Below are 21,795 nucleotides of genomic sequence, written 5' to 3' on the forward strand. Positions count from 1 at the left end.
TCAATATTCGCTACCTATTATCCCGCTGACTTTACCTTGTTGTTGATCTATCAAGTTGAGATATGAATACTAAGGTAACTGATTCGATGTCACTGTGAAAAGTTTTAGACGTTAAGTGGTAGAAGGATTCCGTAACTGTATTTCATTACTAAACTTAATCATCGCCCGTGGTGATTTAAAACTCTAACTGTTTGGTAAGAACATATACCACTAAATAGTCCCAAATATCTTTAAAAGTAAGGTTACAACCGAATTGTTTGTCAATAAATGAGTTATTTTAAAATAGTAGATGTGATCAATTTACAATAAAAGCCATTTCATTCGAAACTATTTAAGCCAATATATTTCTAATCGTAACATGTATTAAAGGTTTTAAACTAGCATTAACGTGATTAACATACTTTTGGCGCGCATATTAATCAACTTATCAGTCCTAGGTTTCAATGACCAATAAGTTCTTTTGTTAAATTTTGTCTAGTGTGTTGTGAGTTTAGGTTCGGCTTTTTATCACGTGATTTATCCACCAATCAAAATACGACTTATACAATCTTAGCACTGTGCCAAACCAATGACGTTCGACCAGCATGGGCAGCCTAGCGTCCTTATAAGTCCTATGTCCGCCTAGCCTGTCCACTTGAGTCCCGAACACTAATACCAGCTTCCACTATCCGAATCGAATCGTTTACTTCAGACATACTGGGTTTATATATCAATCAAACAGACCGCAACGCACCATAAAATAGGAAATAACATTCATACACAATAAAGCCAAAAAGTGGCTGTAAACGTGGGAGGCAGTAGTCAGTAAACTGAACATAGCATATGAACAGTAAATAGTACAATAATAAATTTTATGTCAAAAAAGCTTATAATAAGAGGAATATAAACATAAATAATCTAATTATTCAATAATTATACCATAAGAATGTATAGATAATATTGGTCAAATAATATGTCTCAGAAGTTACTCGTGATTTAATCTTCGCTCGGATATGACATAGTGGGTGTTGAGCAATAATACCAATATCTTTGCTGCTACTTAACGAACTACTATAAAGCAGTCGTTTCTTAGAAAACTACGTAAGCATAATGAGCAATATTAATCATTTTCATACTTTTATCAAATGTATTCGTATGTCATCAAAACATCTGTTTATAAACAAATATTTAAATTTGCGCAGATTTTTATTGAAGTTTAGCTCAATCACTCCATTTGTCCAATTTGGTTCTGAATCCTTTGTAAAACTTATTGATCTCTTTCATTGTGTTTTCTGGACAAATGAAGAGTTTGTAATATCAAAATATTCGTTTTGTTCAGCAAATAGTGCCTTAATACAAACAGAATAGTTGAAATTAAAAGATATATAAATGTTGCTGAATAGGATGTAATTGAGAAGCTGTTGAGCTTAACTAAATAAAATAGAATCGAAAGATGATTTGTAGGAATTTCCTGTTTCATAGTACATTTTCCAAAAAAGTTTAAATAGGAATACTATAATAATATCGGCAAAATTATATTTACGAATGCAAGATACGAAACTTCAGATAAATTACAACAACAGATTGAGAGTAAAAGAAAGAATTCACATTGAAAATGAATAACATAATGAGTAAACTTCCAAATAACATTGTTGATGTGTGGGCGAGAATGATATGGATTGGTTGTCTGCTTAGTCAGATATGTAGATTGTCTGACAGGTGTCAGATGAGTTATATATTCCCCTATCCTTATAATAATTATTATTGATTGTTCATTATTGCTGGATTGCGTCAGGTTTCGGTGTGGAAACATATTTACGTTCTAGTCAGGCTAATCACGTGTTCTTGATCTGAGTTGTGTTGAAGTCCTGTAGAATAGACACTAGAAGGGAATCTAGTGTAGATATTCATCTAAGGTAAACTAACGTCCTACACATGTAAACGCGGGAAACCAACCGTTATAACAATTGTAAAATGTCATGACCTACTAATTTTGTAAATGTTCAGATCAAATCAAAGTTTTCTGTTAGCCAGTTATTTAAACAAGTCATATTAAAACTCGATTTTTTTGTCCGTTACTAATTCTAGAGGTAACTAATATAAAAGAATATACTTCGTTCATATATTAGAGTTGTAATTAATATTTCTACAATTGCTAATAAAAATGAAGATTATCTCAGTCTTAAATTCTTAAGCGTTTGTTTGTTAAACACGGTATCTAGATTTTACAACAACATTCGTATTACTAGATGCGTATACTGATGGTAAGAGGGTTAGTATTCTTTGATTTTTCACACATATGTTCATAAGAATATTTATTACGACCAAACCGGTTCATTTAAAGGGAACTGAAGCATGGAGTATGTTCCTTGAATATTGAACAAATGATGTCAGGCTTAATCGTAGTTGGGTAATAATGATCTAATCGCATATATAACAGTTTGGAAACATGCATTCATTGTAGATACTTGAGCATCATTTGATCGTATGTAAATTATTGCTGTCTGAGTAGACAAATCAGTAAGGTTTATGAGAAATAAATTATTATTGCATAATGTCCAGGTACAAATTGAAAGCTGTACGTAGCTCTTTTTTCTAGTATTTTTGTAAATAATAACTTATAACTGTGAATCTAACAAATAATTTATCAAAAAGAGAATATTTTTGGTTTACATAACTGTTGAAGTATTAGTTGGTTGAGACGATCAACCTAGATTGACTTAATTCATTAACGATTGAATCTAAAAGAATAACTAAGTGCATACAATGTTTGACACGCTGGTTTGTAGTTATACGGATTTATTTCAAAAAACTGACCGCTAAGAGGTTATTCAAACTTCATCTGGTTGTTATAGAACTAAAGTATATACGACTAGACACATTTTGATCAATTAATCACTTTGACAGATCATGTTGTCCCAGTTTATATGGAGTTAAATTACAACTGGTTATCAACTGATTGATTGATAAATGGTTCGAAACAACTTCGAACGTCAGACTATATAAATAACGCTATGTTGTTGATGTAATTTTTTATCTCCTTTCACAATTCACTTATTAAATATTTGAGCAAAACTCTTAGTAATAAAAATGAGCTTATGGTCCGAGGCGAAACAATCAGTCAGATTCTTCGAACAATAATTATAAAACGGAATCACCATTGTAACTCAACAAACCAGTGGACAGTACACTAGCAGATCTCGTAAAGACTGGACTTTTATCTTCTATTTATCTTTAAGCTACTGGATAATGAAAATTTCAGTTTCAATAAAATACGAAGTAACAGCCATACTATGAGAGAAAAAACTTAGTATTATCTAAATTTAGTGACTTCTAATTTAGTTATTTATTATCTTTGTCAATTGAATGCCACCAGTATACAACTAATTTAAACTATCAGAATTATTTGTTCTTTTTCGATGCATAAATATGTATTTTTGCATCCTACAGGTATTTTATTATATCAAACGTCAAACGACGCCGAAAAACTAGGTTACAGATTTAGGCCACCAAAAATAAAAAAGAAACCAAATAATCTACATTGTGAGCTTCCTCTTCTTCCAGATATATTAGAAAATGCATTCAATTTAAAATAAGCATAAATAATCATATGATTTCTTTCATATTCTGATGAAAAATAATTTTTTAAATCTACAGTTCTCACAATTTCATCTTGTTTGTATGTATTTCATTTCCGTTAATAGAACTAACTTCCTTTTAAAAGTAGTTTACCAAGTGAAACTGATATGAAAATGAAAAATGGTGAAACAAGTATTTTTCACAATGTGATTTCCTTTCTGTTTTGATTTTTACGTTGGAGTTATTTATAAAATGTTTGAAAACATTGAAACTCAGAATAGCGATAGTTAAGTTGATATATATATTCATGAAATTAACTATTGTATAGACTCAGAATATAAGTCTATATTACAAGAAACCTTTTCTAGAAGATCAGTAACTTTTAAATTTTATACAGTTTTTAAAATTAAGGTCTTTTGAAAAGGTTGACTGTCTCAACTAAAAATAACACAATTATACAGTAGAGTAGTAACCTGTCTTTACAATCATTGTTTGATAAGCGTTTATAGTGCTAAGGAAATTAAGCCTATTAGACTTTTAATTAAAGCTAATTTTCTGAGAATTTTGAGCTTTATTTCTCCAAGAAGGTGGCATAGATACATTCAGTGTTGTCTTCAGTTTCCCATTTTTAATTATCAATATCGAAAAGTCAAAAAGTGTCTGCATATACGGATAGTGCGATTGTGTATTACCTTATTGTTCAGTGTTCAGTGATTTACACTCAAAGTTTTTACGGTCGATTTTTAGCAATCTAAAAATGAAACTTAAAATCTGTTCGTTTGTTCATTTTTTACTGCATAATGTTTTTGAAGATTTGCCTAGGATGTTGAAAACCCAAGTATCGTATTAGTCAAAATTATTATAAATTAGAGCCCATACCAATAACATCAAATCCATCAACTTTAAGATGATATTTACCACAGTTGATAGCTCCATGCATAGTTTACACGTTCCAAACTAGCCTACTACAACACTAAAAAAGCCAGTTAAGTGTCTTGTATATTTAAGACAACTAGCGTGTTTATATGTTTAGAAACTCAAACGACAACACACCAAAAATAATACATTATATCACGTACATAACAGCAGGACTTTGATATAGACCTAAACAATACACCGATTGGTCAATTTACCGTAGTAAAAGACAGTAACACTTCATAGATAAACAAGTATCTTACAACTTAAAGTATGAAAAATTAAAAAAAGCTAATTGTTTAACGAGTACATATAAAGATATATATGTACAAACTGATTTCCATGGGAATGGTTTCTTCAGTTCTATAATTTATTTGCCTGAATTTTTCTTAACTGACATATAAAACGTTAAGGTTTTAGTTGGAGACTAATGTAAACAATAACCTCGTAGTTAAAATGCTATTCATTGCCAACTAGTGATATCAATATTACTTTTGATAAGAGCGTAATTTTTCTAAAAAATTTTAGTTTATTTAGTCATGTAGTATTATTCAATATAAATATTTATCATAATAAATTGTCTTTGTTTCAACTAACCTTTCTTCAAGCAAAATCTACAGGTGTTTGTGAAAATAATGAATTCTTTTGTGGACATATATCAGTGGAACCATCTCAGTTATCATATATGCACAGAAACAAACGTTTAATAACCAATATACTAAACTCATCTGATAAAACAAACTATTCCACTGATATTCAGCCAATAACTACTAAACACATTTTACAAAACATTGTTCAAAATAATTTATCAAAAGTTAAATCAGTCAAACTAAAACAACGTCGAGCATCCAAACGTAAAGATTATGGTTATTGTATTTCAAGATTACTTCAATGTGATAGTATTGTACATTGTCATAATGCAAGAGATGAGTTACCTAGTTTACGAATGAATCCATCAGATTTACCTCATCAATTATTACATGCATTAGTTGGTGCTTATCTTACTCCTGCTGATTTAAACAATGTTGGTTGTACAGTATATAAATTAAACAATGATCCACTTATAAACAATAATAATAAATACACATTAGTCAAAAGTTTATTTCCTAGCTCACAAATGGAAAGTAAGTTTTTAAACTGCTTTTATTATTAAACTATACCTAAACAACTTTATGCATATGATTAAAAGCCTTTTTAATTTATTCTCTGAATTCATTGTGTAAATTTCTTCATTTAATAAGAACAAAAATATTCTTTTCATTATGTCACATTTCCTAATCTGGATGATATAATAGCAATGCCTTCTATTATCATTCTGGACAATAGTGTCTATTTGAGAAAAGAGTGAGTTTTAAAAAAAAAACTGAATAAAGTTAAGGATAGAGAAAAATTTACGAATGTTAGAAAAGTGCAAAAACATGGAGTTTATGTTTGCCCGTACGTAATGCATTTGGTAACATAAATCCTTTATATATCATTCAACGCAGATACAGTCACTCAGTTATATTGTTATAATGCTTACAGTTTAATAGCTTAAGAACTCAGTAATGTTATTAAGCAAAGGATATAGTACAATAAAACCCTACATCTAATATGATTTACTTTAAAGAAAATATTTGATGGTTTTCGTTAAATATCTGAGAACATTAAGTAATATTTATTGTTATACGGAAATTGATTTTACGTGGATAACATAGTCCAACAAATTGTTAATTGTTGTTTAATTGGGTTGTTGAAAAAATACACAAAAATTATGGACCGTAAGCTTTAGTCTGTGTTCGATAAAAAAATCAATGAACACTTTGTCAAGAATGACGTATGTAGGATCATCGTAAATACTTTATTTTTGAAAGTAACCCGGTTACCAATTATTATATTCTGAGTAATTTATTGTAGCAAAGATTTTTCAACTAATATTTGTATAAGAGATTTACTTTTTGTACGAAACTACATTCAAATCTTATGATGGTACAACATTATTTGAAGAATATTTATTTTATAAAGTAAAACAAAACTGTATAGTTATGACGCTATCATATAAATGACACTAGCACTGTTACCACAAGTGATGAACAAAGCAGTTGTTAACTCAGTGTTTAGAGCACTGTTTCTGACGAACAGGTCACAAATCCAAACAACACCCCACCTACTTACATTCGAGTACTCGGATAGTATTAGTAACTATAATATAAACAGTGTAACTCACAAAGAAGTATACAAACCCGTACCTTATAAACGGATTACATTTAATTTCATTTTATCTCAAACTTATTTATATGGTTTTTAATGAAAATTGTGTATATTAGTTGGAGAAATTATCGAAACCTAATTATCAGTTGTTAGTGAACTCCTTTCAAAGTATACAAAACAGAACTCCAAAAATCTGTCTTTTTCCTAATATAAAAGTACTGAGTTTTGTTGTCAGATGATTTACAATAAGTGATAAAATCCACTCGTGAATAAATGTGAAATGAAATTTTCAGCACACTAATAAAAGACTGTGATGTGTGAATTCGGCAAATTTTCGAGTAAGGAGATAACTCGCTAGAAGTTCAAGCTTAAAATGCTGACCATTCTTTCCTATGAAATTGCTCAATTGTATTATTTTGGTTGCAAGACTCAGGTGTCCTGGTTTTAATCTCATATTTAGTATGATATATGAATTACTGAGAAGGTTTACACTAAAACATACCATGATTTTAGTAACTATCCCTGTCGGTTCTTGCCAGACCATCAGTTAATATAATTTCGTGTTGCAGTTGAACAAATAACATAACCACCAATTTGTTTACTCAGAAAATCAGTTGTCTTGTTATTCGATTGCTATGACATATAAGTCGAAAACTCAAAGTTGAACGAGAATGTCCTACTCTGATGTGATAAACTATGTTGAAACTACAAGACATGTGTTACTAAATCCTTAAGATTTAACTGAATCAAATTTCTTGGAGAGCATTTTAAAAGACTGTAACATAAAACTAATAGTAGTAATTCAACATATAAATAACTGACAAAATAAACGATGTAATTTGATTTGACAGGGAATCGTCAAAATTAATGCCATTAAGAATATTATAACCATTTTAAAATCCAAGTACACATAGACATCCTTTACTAATTCTATATCCTCATAGCTAGATATTCTTAGAGATATATTTATTGCTCACCAATGTATTTTGGTTAGCACTTTTGTGTTTTCCATCAATCATCTATTTCTTCATTTAACAATTACCACAAGTAATAATTAATTGTTCTTACTTAAGTTACTGTTGTTTAACTGAATACCTGAGATTATACTAAATGATCTGGTGTGTAAAATCACAATATGAAAAATTGACTGGATGCATGATTAATGTGTGCTATCCAAACTATTTTTTGCATATACTTTTTTCATCACACCACTGTTCAACCTTATCACTCCTATCGATACACTAATTTATGTTATTATGATAGGTAGTCTAACGAGAATACAGTGTTTCTATCGAATTCATTCTGATTGGGCAAATTTTTTCTTGTGACAGTTTTGGTGAAATATTCTTCTTATAACCACTCAAATCAGTGGTTATAAGTGGGGTAAGTAAAAAATGGGAATTTTTCTGTAACAATCCTCCACACATTCACTTATTTCCCATACTTAATTCCATATTGAAAACAACCTAATGTATTTTAGGCTTTCGCTTTTAGATTCAGTAATTCTTTGTGATTTATTCTCCCCCACCCCCCACTGCACTTATATGCATCCAGTGTATATCATCTTTACAACGATTGTTCAATTTGTTTTTGTTTTCCGTAAATCCAGGAAAAAAACATATGTTAGTGTATTATCATTTATTACAGTAGGCATTTTGACAATTCGTTGACTAACTACTAGTAATACATTTAAGATATACAAATAAACTGATTTTTTCTACCTTAAAAGAGAACTTTATAAGGTCACAGGAAAACACGATCAATTTATGCTAAGTTATTCAGTTTGTTTGTTTACGAGAAATGGGCAACCATGCAAGACTGAATGTTCTCCTCATGTTTTATTAAGTATTATGATTATATCTGAAGGCCAATTTGACATTTTGTATGTTTATATACAATACAATTAAACAATTGTTGTAGATTAATAGAATGTTTCATTGCACCAATAACGACGATATTCGAATTGTAAAATATAGTTCTACAGATAGTTTTGTAGTAGTTTGCATCATTATTAAATACTATTCAAAGAACCCCTGAGCTTCGTTTTTATGAGAACTTACCGACTGCTTCAGTTGTTCAGAAATCTAGTTTATTGAATTTCAGACTATTTTAAATCAAACACAGTTGTTAAAAGATGATTTAAGCGGAAAACGGCAAATTTTTTTTGAAAAGTCGTTAAAGGTTCCGAAAATCAAAATAGTGAAAATAAAGAATACTATTCAATTTCAAATAAATAATGGACTTATCACTATGGTTATAAATTTACTGTGGTTTTGTGCATGAGTGACGACTGCACACTTTGGTAGATTTTATAATTATAAACCGCTGGATTCAATCGATATATAATTGAATTGACGTGGACATCAATTAATCTTCTTTAATCTCTCCCAATAAATCTCCTTTTTAGGACTCATCTCCTCAGGCCTGCAAGGCTAGAAGAAAAGAGACCTGTAGTATATGGTATTAAGGTTTTGCCACAATTATTATGGCTACCTCACGACATATGATTATTACAGTTATACTTTGCTTTAATATCGTTTTATTTCATCTCACCTTTCATAATTTTCTAATTTTCTGTTATTTCAGAGTGTAGCAACTTGAATTAATCGATCATTTCTTCCTTTACATTCATTCATCATCTAACATTCATTCCTAACCTAAATTACACACATATTACCCTACATAAAAACGTTGATTCAGGATAACTTGTAATAAAATAATTTTTTACTCTCAGGGGAAATTCATTTCCTTGTATGAGTATTCGCCATAGCGGAATATAGGCATCTAATGTCATCGTCGTTCATTTTAACATTGAAATAATCACCTAGCTTTTAAATAAATCTTTTATTGCTGTACATCGGTATCCCTTTGTTGATAGCCGACAAAGCTTATAATCTCCAGTGAACGAGTATAACAGAATAAAAATAAGATTGACGGACTGTTTATTTCATAAAACCATTTATCTATACACGAAAACTATATGATGAGGTTTACATGTACAAAAGATTTTTCAGGTGTAAATAATCAAGAGTTATTACTGAAACATTAAGTTAAACTCAAATGTAAACCTATTTTTGATCGTTGTTACATATATAAAGTATGTTCTACATAGCTGAGTAATTGAAACAAAAGCTAACAACTATGCATATAAAACTGCTAGGTTTGAAGCTATTACGAGTTTACTTAGCATGCGAACGGAACAAAGACTTGTGACCGATGCGTCCCAGCCCAGCTAGCTAGAGGAAGAATTCCAAGCTTGGGACGGGAAAGTATATTCCGTAAGCCAGAGACACGAGTGAATAATAACAGACACAAATCAAACATATATATACAGCATAAAACTGTCCTTGGGAAGCGTAGGAAAAATAGCGTTAAAGATTCTCCCAAGTGGGAAATACGACATGAAGGTGAAAAGTGCGCTTGTGGCGCGAAAACAAGGAAATTTAAATTTCCAAAATAAAATTATAAAATTAAGGCATTTACCAAGTGAGTTCTGGGGATCTAACATCCCCAACAAAAACTCCAAACAAACCATTTTTGGAAAGGATGTTACAGAAAGGATATAAAAACCGACAGAACAGTGGCTCACACCATTTTAGCATACAGAAATCGTAAAATTTGTGTATTTTAATCATCTTACTAATAAGTAAGTAGTACTTAATTACATAATTTTTATGTTCATACACTTGGTGATAAACTATTATCTTGTTATCTTATATAATTCTGGTAAAAGTAATCTGAAAATCTCGGTATATTTTGGGAGACTATCTCCTTGTATTTGCATGTTAAATTCATTTTTTTATACAGTGATTGTTAAATAAACATAGAGTTTTACACATTATATACGTTTTTAATTTACCATTTTTAACATTTAACATTAGCTCACTAGCATGCCTTATTTTATGCTTATTTAAAATAACGTAATAATTATGGACTTATAACTGCAGGGTCCGACCAAAAAGTTAATGAAAGCAATCGTTTAGTTAAATATTCTGTGTTTTTGAGCATCTTTAAGTTTTAACTTAATTAACAAGTTTGTATTCGTGTACTTAATAATGAGACGGGATTTTTTAAAATGCGTACGTCAATGATAATACTTGGCTGGTCAAGATGAAATGAGTGGAATGGTGTTTAGATCTACTATTTATTGACTGAAAATGGAGTACTGTGACTGATAAGCCAACATTCTCTCACTTCAATTGTACGAATATAAAAATGTCTGTATACTGAGATTTTCTGAAAGTGAATTTATCTGAGAAACGGTTGTACTCTAGTTTTAATACTTCACACTCTGATTAGTTACTGAAGTAACTGATTTTAAATCAGAGCTCATTAGAATATGTATACAGTTTTGATTCTATTTTCGGAACTACTGTCCGTATTAAACAAATTGTAAACCTTAGAGAGAAAACTTTAATTCCTATGCTAGACCTTCTTTCAGCGATAGCTAGTAACAAACGAACGTGTCTTCAAACTTGACTTTTTCTTATTTCATCTAGATTTTATTTTTCCTTTTAAATTACTTGATAAATAAACTATGGCATATATTGTTTTATTTTCTGTCACATCTATAGACAACAGAACAAATTTACCACCTTTTTTCCCAATCAGCTCAACAGCTAACACACTGATAATTGGATGTATTATACTAGTCTCTTTTGTTGTTATTGTATTTGCATATTCATGTTACCAATATTGTTATCGTAAGAAATTACGAACAATACAAATACCCAACAAGTCAATCGTTTACTGGTCATCGTTTAAAACAATGAAAGGATTAAATATTATTTCACAAGATCATGTTAAATCTAACTTAAAAAACCAAGAGCAAAAAACAGACATGAACAAAGAATGTTTCACACAAAATGGATTAGGAAAATATATGATAGGTCGTAGTGCAACTGATGGTACTTTAAGTACGCTTGCTGAATCCTACCCAGGATCAAATAAAAATGAAAAATGTACTTCAGATATCAATCAATCTTCCCTTTATGTACAAAATAGACCACTGATCCCCCAATCAATTAGTAGAAACTCACTTCAATCAAATGATTATAATTACCATAGCAATAATAATAATAATAATAGTACAAAAAGTGTCCATTTTGATGTACCTAACAGTAATGATGATAATAATAATAATAATAACAATATATCACAAAATTCAAACCAGTATTACAAAGCACCATGTGTGAATTCTATTAATCCTCAATGTTTCGGATCATATTGTGAAACGGTTCCTTTCATCAATCAACAACAACAAATCCAAATAAATTGGCAAACTAATTCTCAACAGTTAATATGCTACCCAATAATGAATAAAAGTGGGTTGGTTTCATTAGTTAGCACCTTTTATTTAAAATTATTTGTTTACTTTGGTAAATAATGATAGTTACATCTTACCATCAAATCATTGATTATCTAAGTAGAAATACTACGAGAGATCGTTGAAATTTTAAAAAATTTCAACTACGTCAATATACGAATTACTAAACATCAGGATAACGACCATTTGGTCCAGAGAGTGAAACTTCTCAACTACGTTTTGATTTTTATGCGTAAGTCAGTCTAACAATCAACAGCACCACGTAGGAATGGATTGTCAAAGTTCTGTGCATAACAATCCACCATAGTTGTATTATAAACTTACTTACTTACTTACACCTGTTACTCCCAATCGGGCATAGGCCGCCGACCAGCATTCTCCAACCCACTTTGTCCTGGGACTTCCTTTCTAGTACCATTCAATTCTTGTTCATTTTTCTCATGTCTCTCTCGATTTCTCGGCATAATGTGTTCTTTGGTTTTCCTCTTCCGAATTGGCCTTGAGGATTCCATGCAAGGGCCTGTCTCGTGACGCAGTTGCATGCTTTCCCCAATCTGTGTCCTATCCACTTACAGCGCTTTTTCCTGATTTCTTCCTCCGCTGGAATCTGGTCTGTTCTCTCCCATAGTAGGTTGTTACTGATAGTGTCTGGCCAACGGATCCGAAGTATTTTGCGTAGACAACTGTTACTAAACACTTGTATCTTCTGGATAATGGCTTTCGTAGTTCTCCAGGTTTCCGCCCCATTTGTATTGAAAATCCTGACCTTGGTGTTGGCTGACATTTGTTTCGAGATCCAGATGTTCTTCAGTTGTAGATATGCTGCTCTTGCTTCATCGATCCGCGCCTTCACATCTACATTAGATCCGTCGTGTTCATCAACGATGCTGCTCAGATATGTGAAGATTTTTACATCATCTCAAGCTTCTCTGTCAAGTGCGATTCGAATAACCAGATCATCTGCGAAGTCTAGATCGTCCAGCTGCATCCTAGCTGTCCATTGTATCCCACGCTTCTCCACAGGTGTTGACGTCTTTATGATCCAGCCGATCACCAGGAGAAAGAGAAAGGGTGAGAGTTAGTAAATTGCCTGACACTGGTCCTTACTTCGAACGAGTCCGTCAGCTGTTCTCCACATATGATTTTGCAGTCGAATCCATCATAAGATCTCCGTATGTTATTGACTATCTTCTCAGGTACGCCGGAGTGTCGAAGAAGCCTTTATAGTGTTGTCCTGTCCACGCCGTCAAATGCTTTCTCGTAGTCAATGATGTTGATGTAGAGTGATGAATTCCATTCAATTGATTGTTCCACAATGATCCGTAGAGCTGAGATTTGGTCTTTACACGATCTATCCTTACGGAATCTTGCATGTTGGTCTCGAAGTTGGGCGTCTACGGAGTCCTTCATCCTGTTTAACAATACCCCGTTGAAGACTTTTCCTGGTATTGAGAGAAGAGTGATGCCCCTGTGGTTGTCACAGTCGCTGAGATCGCCTTTCTTTGGTATTTTGACCAGAAGTCCTTCTTTCCAGTCTGCTGGTACTTGTTCCTCATCTCAAATCTTGCTGAAGAGAATGTTATAAACTTATAGTTATCTAATGATCACTTCACAGTATATTCACAAGACTTATTTGATGGATCACTTTTCTTATTGATCATCCTGAATCTTTTCAGAGCTTGAACTTAAATTTCATTATCGATAGTTATTGAGATAATATCTAGACAAAAAATGCATAGTTGTAGTTGAAATTGTAGACAATTAATTTTTTTGGAATAACCATGTGTTCTTCTTTCTACTCATTAGTGATTCACTTTCAGATTCATCAGTTTGATGGATTTCACTCGTAAAAATATATTATTTATCACAATTTAACTGTTTTGAGACCGTCATGAAATTTCTTAACCAACTATCATCTATAGCGGTTTATTTAAACAGTAGATATATTATTAACAGTTAAATACATAAATAAAATATCACGTTGTTATTACGTGCATTACATATTTTACCGTGTTAGATGGATGATTTCGTATGCCCATAGTTACATCTAAGTTATAATCAATACATGAAATCATTTGGGAAACCAAATGTATTCACATCATAAAATAAGTATGTAATTTCAACGTGAACTGTAGGATCACTAAAACGTGAAAGTACTGAATGATCACTTAGTTTTAGATCATGACTCTAAAGTTGTGCGTTTACCCGACATCACACTAGATGAGACCCAGGAAATTGTGAACACGTCAACTTCAGACCAGTGAGTAAGAAAATAATGATCCATATTGCTAACTACAGTCAGCTCGCGATATTTTCTAACTTTCTTGAAACTAGTCATTACTGAACACATTATTATTACTAGGAGAGATTTGTGGACTATTCATTCCCTAAATGGCTGAATTTGTGAAGGTCTTTAGATGAAGGGAAACTCAACAGATTTTCAGTTCGTGTTAATTTTTGGTGACTCTGAATAACTCGATCTTAAAATAAAGAGTAAGAGAAATTCAGATTAAAGTTAGTAAAAAGTCAAGTTTTAAGTAACAAAGTTACAAAACATAAATGACAGAGTTGATTAATTAATTTAACAATGCTGGTGATAATTCTAATTTTTTTTAATCAAATGTAGGCCAAATGTTTACTAATTGTTCACAAACACTATTTCATACAAGTCTATACTCAAATATTAATAATTCCCAAACACAAATGTTAAATGCCGATATTGTACCATATAATAATTTATGGAGATCTGCATCATTCGGCAACGAAACCGAGCTATTACAGCCAATTAATAATGAGTTCCAAACAAATATACCACATTCTATAACTACAACGTTCTTACCATTACATCAGCATCCATTACATTATCATCATCAATATTCTACCACAACAGCACCGCCACCACCACCACCTTATCCAAAGGATCATAGACTGATTAACTCATGTACTGCATCAAAACAAATAAAATATCACCTGGGAGAGTTGGGAAAATCAGATGAATATGTTGTAAGATCTCCTTCAAAGTACGTTCTTGGTGTTATTGATTTGTCATGTTTTCTTGTATATAAAACTTAGATAGACTTTTTAAGCACGTTTATTGAGTGAATGAAAACTAAAGTCAGCAGAACTGTAACTGTTATTCTATAAAGATTTATGTAAATTTAGATATATTGACTCGAACTTGAGTTTTTTTCATAGACTTCGTATTGTTAGGGATACATTATTTCAAAATAATTTAATTAGATTTTAACTAGTCGGTTGAACGATCACGATCTTACATTTGGAGTGTTTGAAAATAAAGTGGAATAGTTGACTATCGCCTTTCTGGTTTCTTTCACTTTGCTTTTTTCAACTGATATCAAATACAGGCAATCTAAGGATATTTATTAAATGCTGATTTTCAGACTGGATACTTTTTCATTGGTGAAGCACACACATTACCAAAACTAGTAGTCTCACAACATAAAGTAGATAAATGTTGTTTGTTTCAGCATTTTAACTCGAAGTAGACTAGGTTAGCGTTCACAAAGAAACCTAATTACATCAAAGTGCCAACTGACCAATAATTGGTTTTATTAATTACGTTAATCGCTATTAGCTTGAAGCCATTACATCTTAACACAAAGTAGTACACTTTAATTCTAAGATTCGTAATTATAGAAAAAAGGAATAGCACTTGGATGGTTGTTTTAGTCTCATACATATCATCTTATGTTAGTGATCTGGACTTTACACCTCAAACTATAATACCTGAAGAATTATTAAAAGCCATAAGGCCTTGACACCGTTTGTTCTTTACAGTTTGAGACTATCAATGATGTAAATCACTAGGTTTTTTTTTTAATCACTAATTTGTCAGTAGCTTCTTCTTGGACTAGTTTCGCATAAAGTGTTGGTGAGAAATAGACTATAGATAGTTATCAGACAACAGTTTTGAATCCAGTTTTCTATTGGATAAAGAATGTTTATCAAAGGGAGGTGGTAAACTGAAACAAAACAGTTTAATCTTTCATCATTTTCACTTATTTTTCCACTGGCATCCGTTTTCATTGTAAACTGAATAGCAAGCCCCATGACATGAAAAGAATATTCATAAGAACCGAAATAATATATACTTGACTTTATTCGTTCTTAATATTTTACTAAGGACTGTTATAAAATAATTCCTTTACCCAATTGAAAGTGCTGTCTGGTGTTATTCTGATAGGAAATGTAAGAAGATTCATCACAAGCAAGAATTTTATAAAACTGAGTTCTTATTTTCTAATCAACTTCAAAGAAAGAGCTAAAATAAATTTGTACAAGTAATTAGAGAAAGGTTTTAATTCAAAACATGAATCAGTGACTTATCGGTTAAATAGCTATAATTTAGACTGGTGAATCGTAATCTTTAATTCAAATCAGAGTCATTTTTCGGGCCACTGAGTCTCAAAACAAGTACTCATATACTGAAACATTGCCAAAAGACAAGTTCACAAGTATATACATCGTTGCTGAGTTAAACTAAATCTTAAATTGGGCTCATCGTCAAATGTGAAATATGCAAATTTCACTTGTCTTCAGCAGTTAGAACAATCTGAATTCACCTTAAGTATAGTTATTGTACCTTATTTTAGAATTGAAAATCTTATTGAAATATTTTCTTTTGTTTTAGGTTATTACTGAAGAAAACTGTAGGAAAAGAGCAAAATACTAAGATGATCACTAATTTCAATAAGAAAACTGGAACAAAGCGTGGTGATAACCGGAAGCTTTATAGAAGAAAACATAAAGAGCATCTAGGTATGGTCAACAACCATCTCATTCTAGATCACTATACCAAAAATGACAGGAACAGACATTATATTCTTAGTGTATATTCTGATGGTAGTGTATCAGAATCAAGCGGTATGTATACGGTCAAACACTGTGGGTACCGCAACAAGAAACATTCAAAACATTTTGATAGTAAAGCACAAATTATTGACTCTGATTCTCCTGCTACAACTGATGTAAGTATTACTCGTACTAGCAAACGTTCGAGGAAATGTTTCAACGAACATTTTATGCATACAGAACATATTCAACGAGTTAACCATTCACATAAACATAAAACATGTCATTTTCATTCAAAAACACGACCGGAAAAACACACAGATTTATTAAACAACAAAATTCAGTCATTAAGTGGCAGTCTGTGCAGCACAGCTAATAACGATACTAAGTGTGATAAACGTGTCAGAGATTTTGAAAAGAAGTTTGATGCTAAGATTTATACTGTACCATCATTGAATGAAAGATATACGATATCTCATAGTGAATCCAATCCACTGAATTTATCTTTCCTAGCAAGAGAGAATATAACCAATAATATGAATCGTTCATTTTCTTCATCTGACATACCTTATACGAGACATGGAGAATACATTTAAATGATCCCAATCAGCGGAACATCCTACAGCAGTATTCATCTTTACATCGAGTAAATACGCTTATTGTCAAGAAATAAAAGGGTACACATTCGGAATATTAACATGAAATGTGTACATATTTTCTCTTAAATAATATTACATATATAAATAAACAAATGAAATTACTTTAAGACACCGTGAGCTGCTGTACAGTACTTTCATTAGTCAATCAAAAGAAAAGCCTACCTCATTCTTAATAAATAAAACTCCATATTTCTCCTTACTTAATTATTAAACTCAGGAAAATTTTATATTACTCGTAAATAGATTTATTAGAAATATATAATGTTACACTTTTTTCAAATATTGGTAGATATTTAGTTAACTGAACACAAGCATTTCTAGAGGAATGTATTTTAGAAACCACCGACTATTTGATCGATCAAGTGAATAAAAAGATGGAAGATATTTCTACTTATAACCAATTCAAAGTTTTACAATGGAATATGTATCCGACTTTTCAGTAGAGAAGTCAGCTGTTCATCAGTAAGGGTTCAAGGTCGGAAATACACAACTTAGTGGATTATTAATCTAAACAATCACAAATGTAGACTGTTAAATGACTATCAGTTTATTTAAATTACATTTTGTCTTTTTTCAAAAGATTTGTCTAGGCAAATAAGTACAGTGATCATGAAAATTATTAATCAGTTGTCATAAGCAGATATATATACTAAATGATTTGTATCACTGGCGATGAATAAGACACGTTAGTCTTTAAAGCCAAATTTTAATAAAACTCATCGACTGATATCTTACAATATATTTCCAATTCAACTACAAAATACACAAACAGTCCAAAAACACTAGTTGGGTCACTAATATCTGGATTAATTACAGAAACGGTAATGTGGAAGCTGGTAACATCGATCCTGTCAGTAAACAGGCCTAGAATTTCGGCATACTCTGTAGACGACACATTCGTCAGGAAAACGGATAGGCTGCAAGCACTTACAATAACATCGATAACATAAATTTCGCTTTGTGAATGGGATCAAGTAACGAGCTATTTTCTTCTTGAAGGTGTTTATCATCAAAATCAATATAGAGAAACTCAAGACTGGAAAGCCTACTAACCCTAACCAAATCCTCAGTTACAAAAGGAACAAACCAATGACTCAAATTAAGCTGCATAAAACAGTATTTCATACGATTAAAATAAACTGGGACCTCATTGATCAAATACAATGGTGTCTGTGTTAAGTTACTGTGTTACTTTTCTTACATAGGAGATTTTTAATAACTATTATTGAAGTTATGTGATTTCTATTTCAGGCGGCCGAAACTTGTATGCTGAGGATTACGTATTTGTCTTCGAAAAGATCATCCCCTCTAAATGTAGTGAAAGCAAGAGATAGAAAAGGCTTGGATGTCATATAATAGACAGCAATTGGTTGGACATATTAAAGGGACGGGACCGAGAGATGATGGTTAGTCAGAGAATCAGTATTAGAGGAGATGTGTTATTAGTGGCTTTTCAAACCAGTTGGTTGAAACATTAGGTGTAAGACGTTTAGAAAAGTTTAAAAGACTCACAGCTTTACTCGAGTTGGTTGAGATGTCATTTAAACTTGAAATGATAATTAACATGAGGTAACTGTGATATTTAAAAATGTTCTAATTATTATACGAATTAGGAATCCCCGAAATAACGCAATTTAAGTCAAGCGGATCTAGATGATTACGAACGAACGTATTGTGTTTAGAATTCAAAATTAGGCACACATCAAGTACAAAAGAATCATTAGTTCATACAAACACCACAGTAACCAAGAATGATCTACATTTCTCACAACTCCAAAATACAGTACGAACTTTCAAGACTGGTTTGTACTAACAAATAGCTTAAAATTGGAAGTTATGTATGTTGAACACTTTAGGTATTCAGGGTACAGAGGACCCACCCAAAGAGTTAGGAAAATTCGATTCCAAACCGACGATGCATATGAGCTCCAGGATCCTGAGAGATTAAATTGAGTATAAACCTATTCTTGATCATCGACCAACATGGGACCGCATCTTCTAACAGTGGCCAATTGTCTTGTGGATTATATATTTATGCCAAAGGCTTGGGTAGTGGCCACTTAAGAAAAATACAAGCTTCAGCCTATACAAAATGCATCATTCTAGCCCAAACATGAATTTGGTGTTTCATACCAGTGAAAACATTTTCGCTTTGATTCACATTCTCGCGAATCATATTCACGAATGCTTGGTAAAATTCATTTTCGCTCCACATTGCGCCACGTGCTAATTTCCTCTTATCCCCATTTTCTGTATTTTGTTCCCCATTTCATACAGAAACTCGTCAGTGGTGGAAGTTCTGTCTTTCTAAACGGCCCGAAGTTAGTAACTGGTCAAAAGTTGAATGCTACCACCGACTACAATTACTGAAACAGTCTTTCTGAAACCACTCACACAATTCAAACTGACTTCCTTCAACGTTCGCATCCTAATGCAGATTGAATAACAGATACGGTTGGTTGTGTCTTTAGAAAATCTGAACACTGATGTCTGTTGCCTGTCCTAGACCCATTCTCAAGACTCTAGTGAAGTATAACATATTCACTCTGCATTTTTCAATTTGCACAGGTTATCTCATATGCACTAATCCGTGAACTCTTTAGCATCTTCGTCTTGTTTTGCTGGAGTTAATGTCGCATTAAACGCAAAAACTGAGGCAGCACTAATGGACTGTACCTCTATTAACAGTCAATTATATGCTGTCAGATTAGATAGCCTCATCAAAGTGATAAATCGAGGGGAGAAACGATACCTTTTTTTCAACAAGCATTGTAGCTTCATCCAGAAAATCACCTGCGTCATTTCGATGGCCGGAAGGGAATCCTTGATTTCAAATCAGAAAGTAGTGACCACCTCCTCCAGCTTCGCACAGATCACGACCTGTTTCTGATCAACAACAACTTTCAACGCAGCCATCTCCGATATGTTACCTAGAGGTCTCCCTCTAAAACTCAAGTCTGAATTCATATTGACCAAATAGCGATCTGCTACAGCTGGTATATTTTCGCACAAGACTTCTGCTTCTTTTGAAGTGGTTATCTGTACTCTGACCATGCACTTGTTTGCGCTAATCTCATCTTACGTTCCGGCCCCCAACAGATTCATCTCCCCAGGCGGATCGATGTTAGCAAGTCGACAGAAGCATTTGATGCGACGAAGTATCAAAACCAAGATGAATTTAACGCTGGCTATAAACCCACTTAAAATCATGAATGAGCACTGGCCGCACTTACACGACGTTATAGATATAGCGGGCAAAGTCGACCCTAGCTTCGCGAAACGTTCCGCCCATAGGCACTGTGTTTATACAAGCTCCTTACAACTTCGTAAGGCATATCGGTTCATTACGGTTGACAGTGAGTTTGATGATAGACGTAGATACCTAGGTAATGAAATTAAGCAAGGTATGTGTAGGGACTGAGAAGCCTCGTGGTAAAACCACGCTAACATACTGGAAGTAGCAGGTGAATTTTATAACTGCCGGGAGCTCTTTCGACTCATTCGAGTCAATCGTAGCTAGCAGCCTGATATTGGTGAAACAATCTGTAGTGATAGAACACTAATCAGTAAAACATACTGGCGTCCTGAATATTAAAAGATTTCTTCAGGGATCTGTTAATCTGGCCCACTATCCAAGTAACATCGATCCGAATGTTCCGCCATCCATGGATGGTGATGGTTGATTAGTCGCAAGTTTGCAGGGAACTCCAGCTCCAGAAGCGCAATAAATTTTAGGCCTAGGCGACTTATCACCGATCCTTTTTAAAGATATAGATGAACTACTGTTTACAGAACTTCGAAATGTGGATGAGGTAAATAATGATCAATTGTTTACCTAATCAGACTAGTGGATAGTCTGATAGGCATTAGTTATGTTATACATTTCCCAACCCTTATTGTTATTTTAAAAGTTGTCAGTTGTTGATATGAAAATACACTCACGCTCTATTCAGGCCAATCACGTGTTCGTGATCCCAGCTGTGCTGAAGTCCTGTAAAATAGACATTTGAACAGCATCTAGCGCAGATATTCGGTTAAAACAAATGAGTGCTTCATTGTTGTAAGCGAGAAAACTGAGATTTATTTCAGACTGGTTGCAAACTGTTTCAAAAGTTCAAAAATTGAAGAGAGTTCCAACATCCTGGAATGATGCAATAGATTCTCTGTCTTTAGAATTATTTACTTCGCCTAAGCAACGACAACTACTAAGCGAAAGGTTTGCTTTCGACTGCATCCAAAGTACTGCCTTCCATCAAACGTCGCAGGTTTTTCAAAACACGGGAAAGACTGAATCGTAAAAACACCGGCTGCTTTTCTTCCTGGTTGAGGATGTAT

The 21,795-nt window shown here is 32.5% G+C and overlaps 1 protein-coding gene across 1 annotated transcript in view; it reads left to right on the forward strand.

The window, feature by feature from the left end:
* Positions 1 to 17,695, forward strand: part of TGIF1 (Homeobox protein tgif1) — a 54,166-nt gene extending 36,471 nt beyond the window's left edge. The window contains exons 6-9 of the mRNA XM_051211469.1: positions 5,082 to 5,597; positions 11,238 to 11,987; positions 14,616 to 15,009; positions 16,641 to 17,695. Coding sequence (XP_051071533.1) covers positions 5,082 to 5,597; positions 11,238 to 11,987; positions 14,616 to 15,009; positions 16,641 to 17,397 — 2,417 coding nt within the window. The 3' untranslated portion in view covers positions 17,398 to 17,695. The remainder of the gene's footprint in view (positions 1 to 5,081; positions 5,598 to 11,237; positions 11,988 to 14,615; positions 15,010 to 16,640) is intronic.
* The last annotated feature ends 4,100 nt before the right edge of the window (positions 17,696 to 21,795 follow it).

Source organism: Schistosoma haematobium, chromosome ZW, assembly GCF_000699445.3.
Source record: "Schistosoma haematobium chromosome ZW, whole genome shotgun sequence".
Taxonomy (NCBI): Eukaryota; Metazoa; Platyhelminthes; class Trematoda; order Strigeidida; family Schistosomatidae; genus Schistosoma; species Schistosoma haematobium.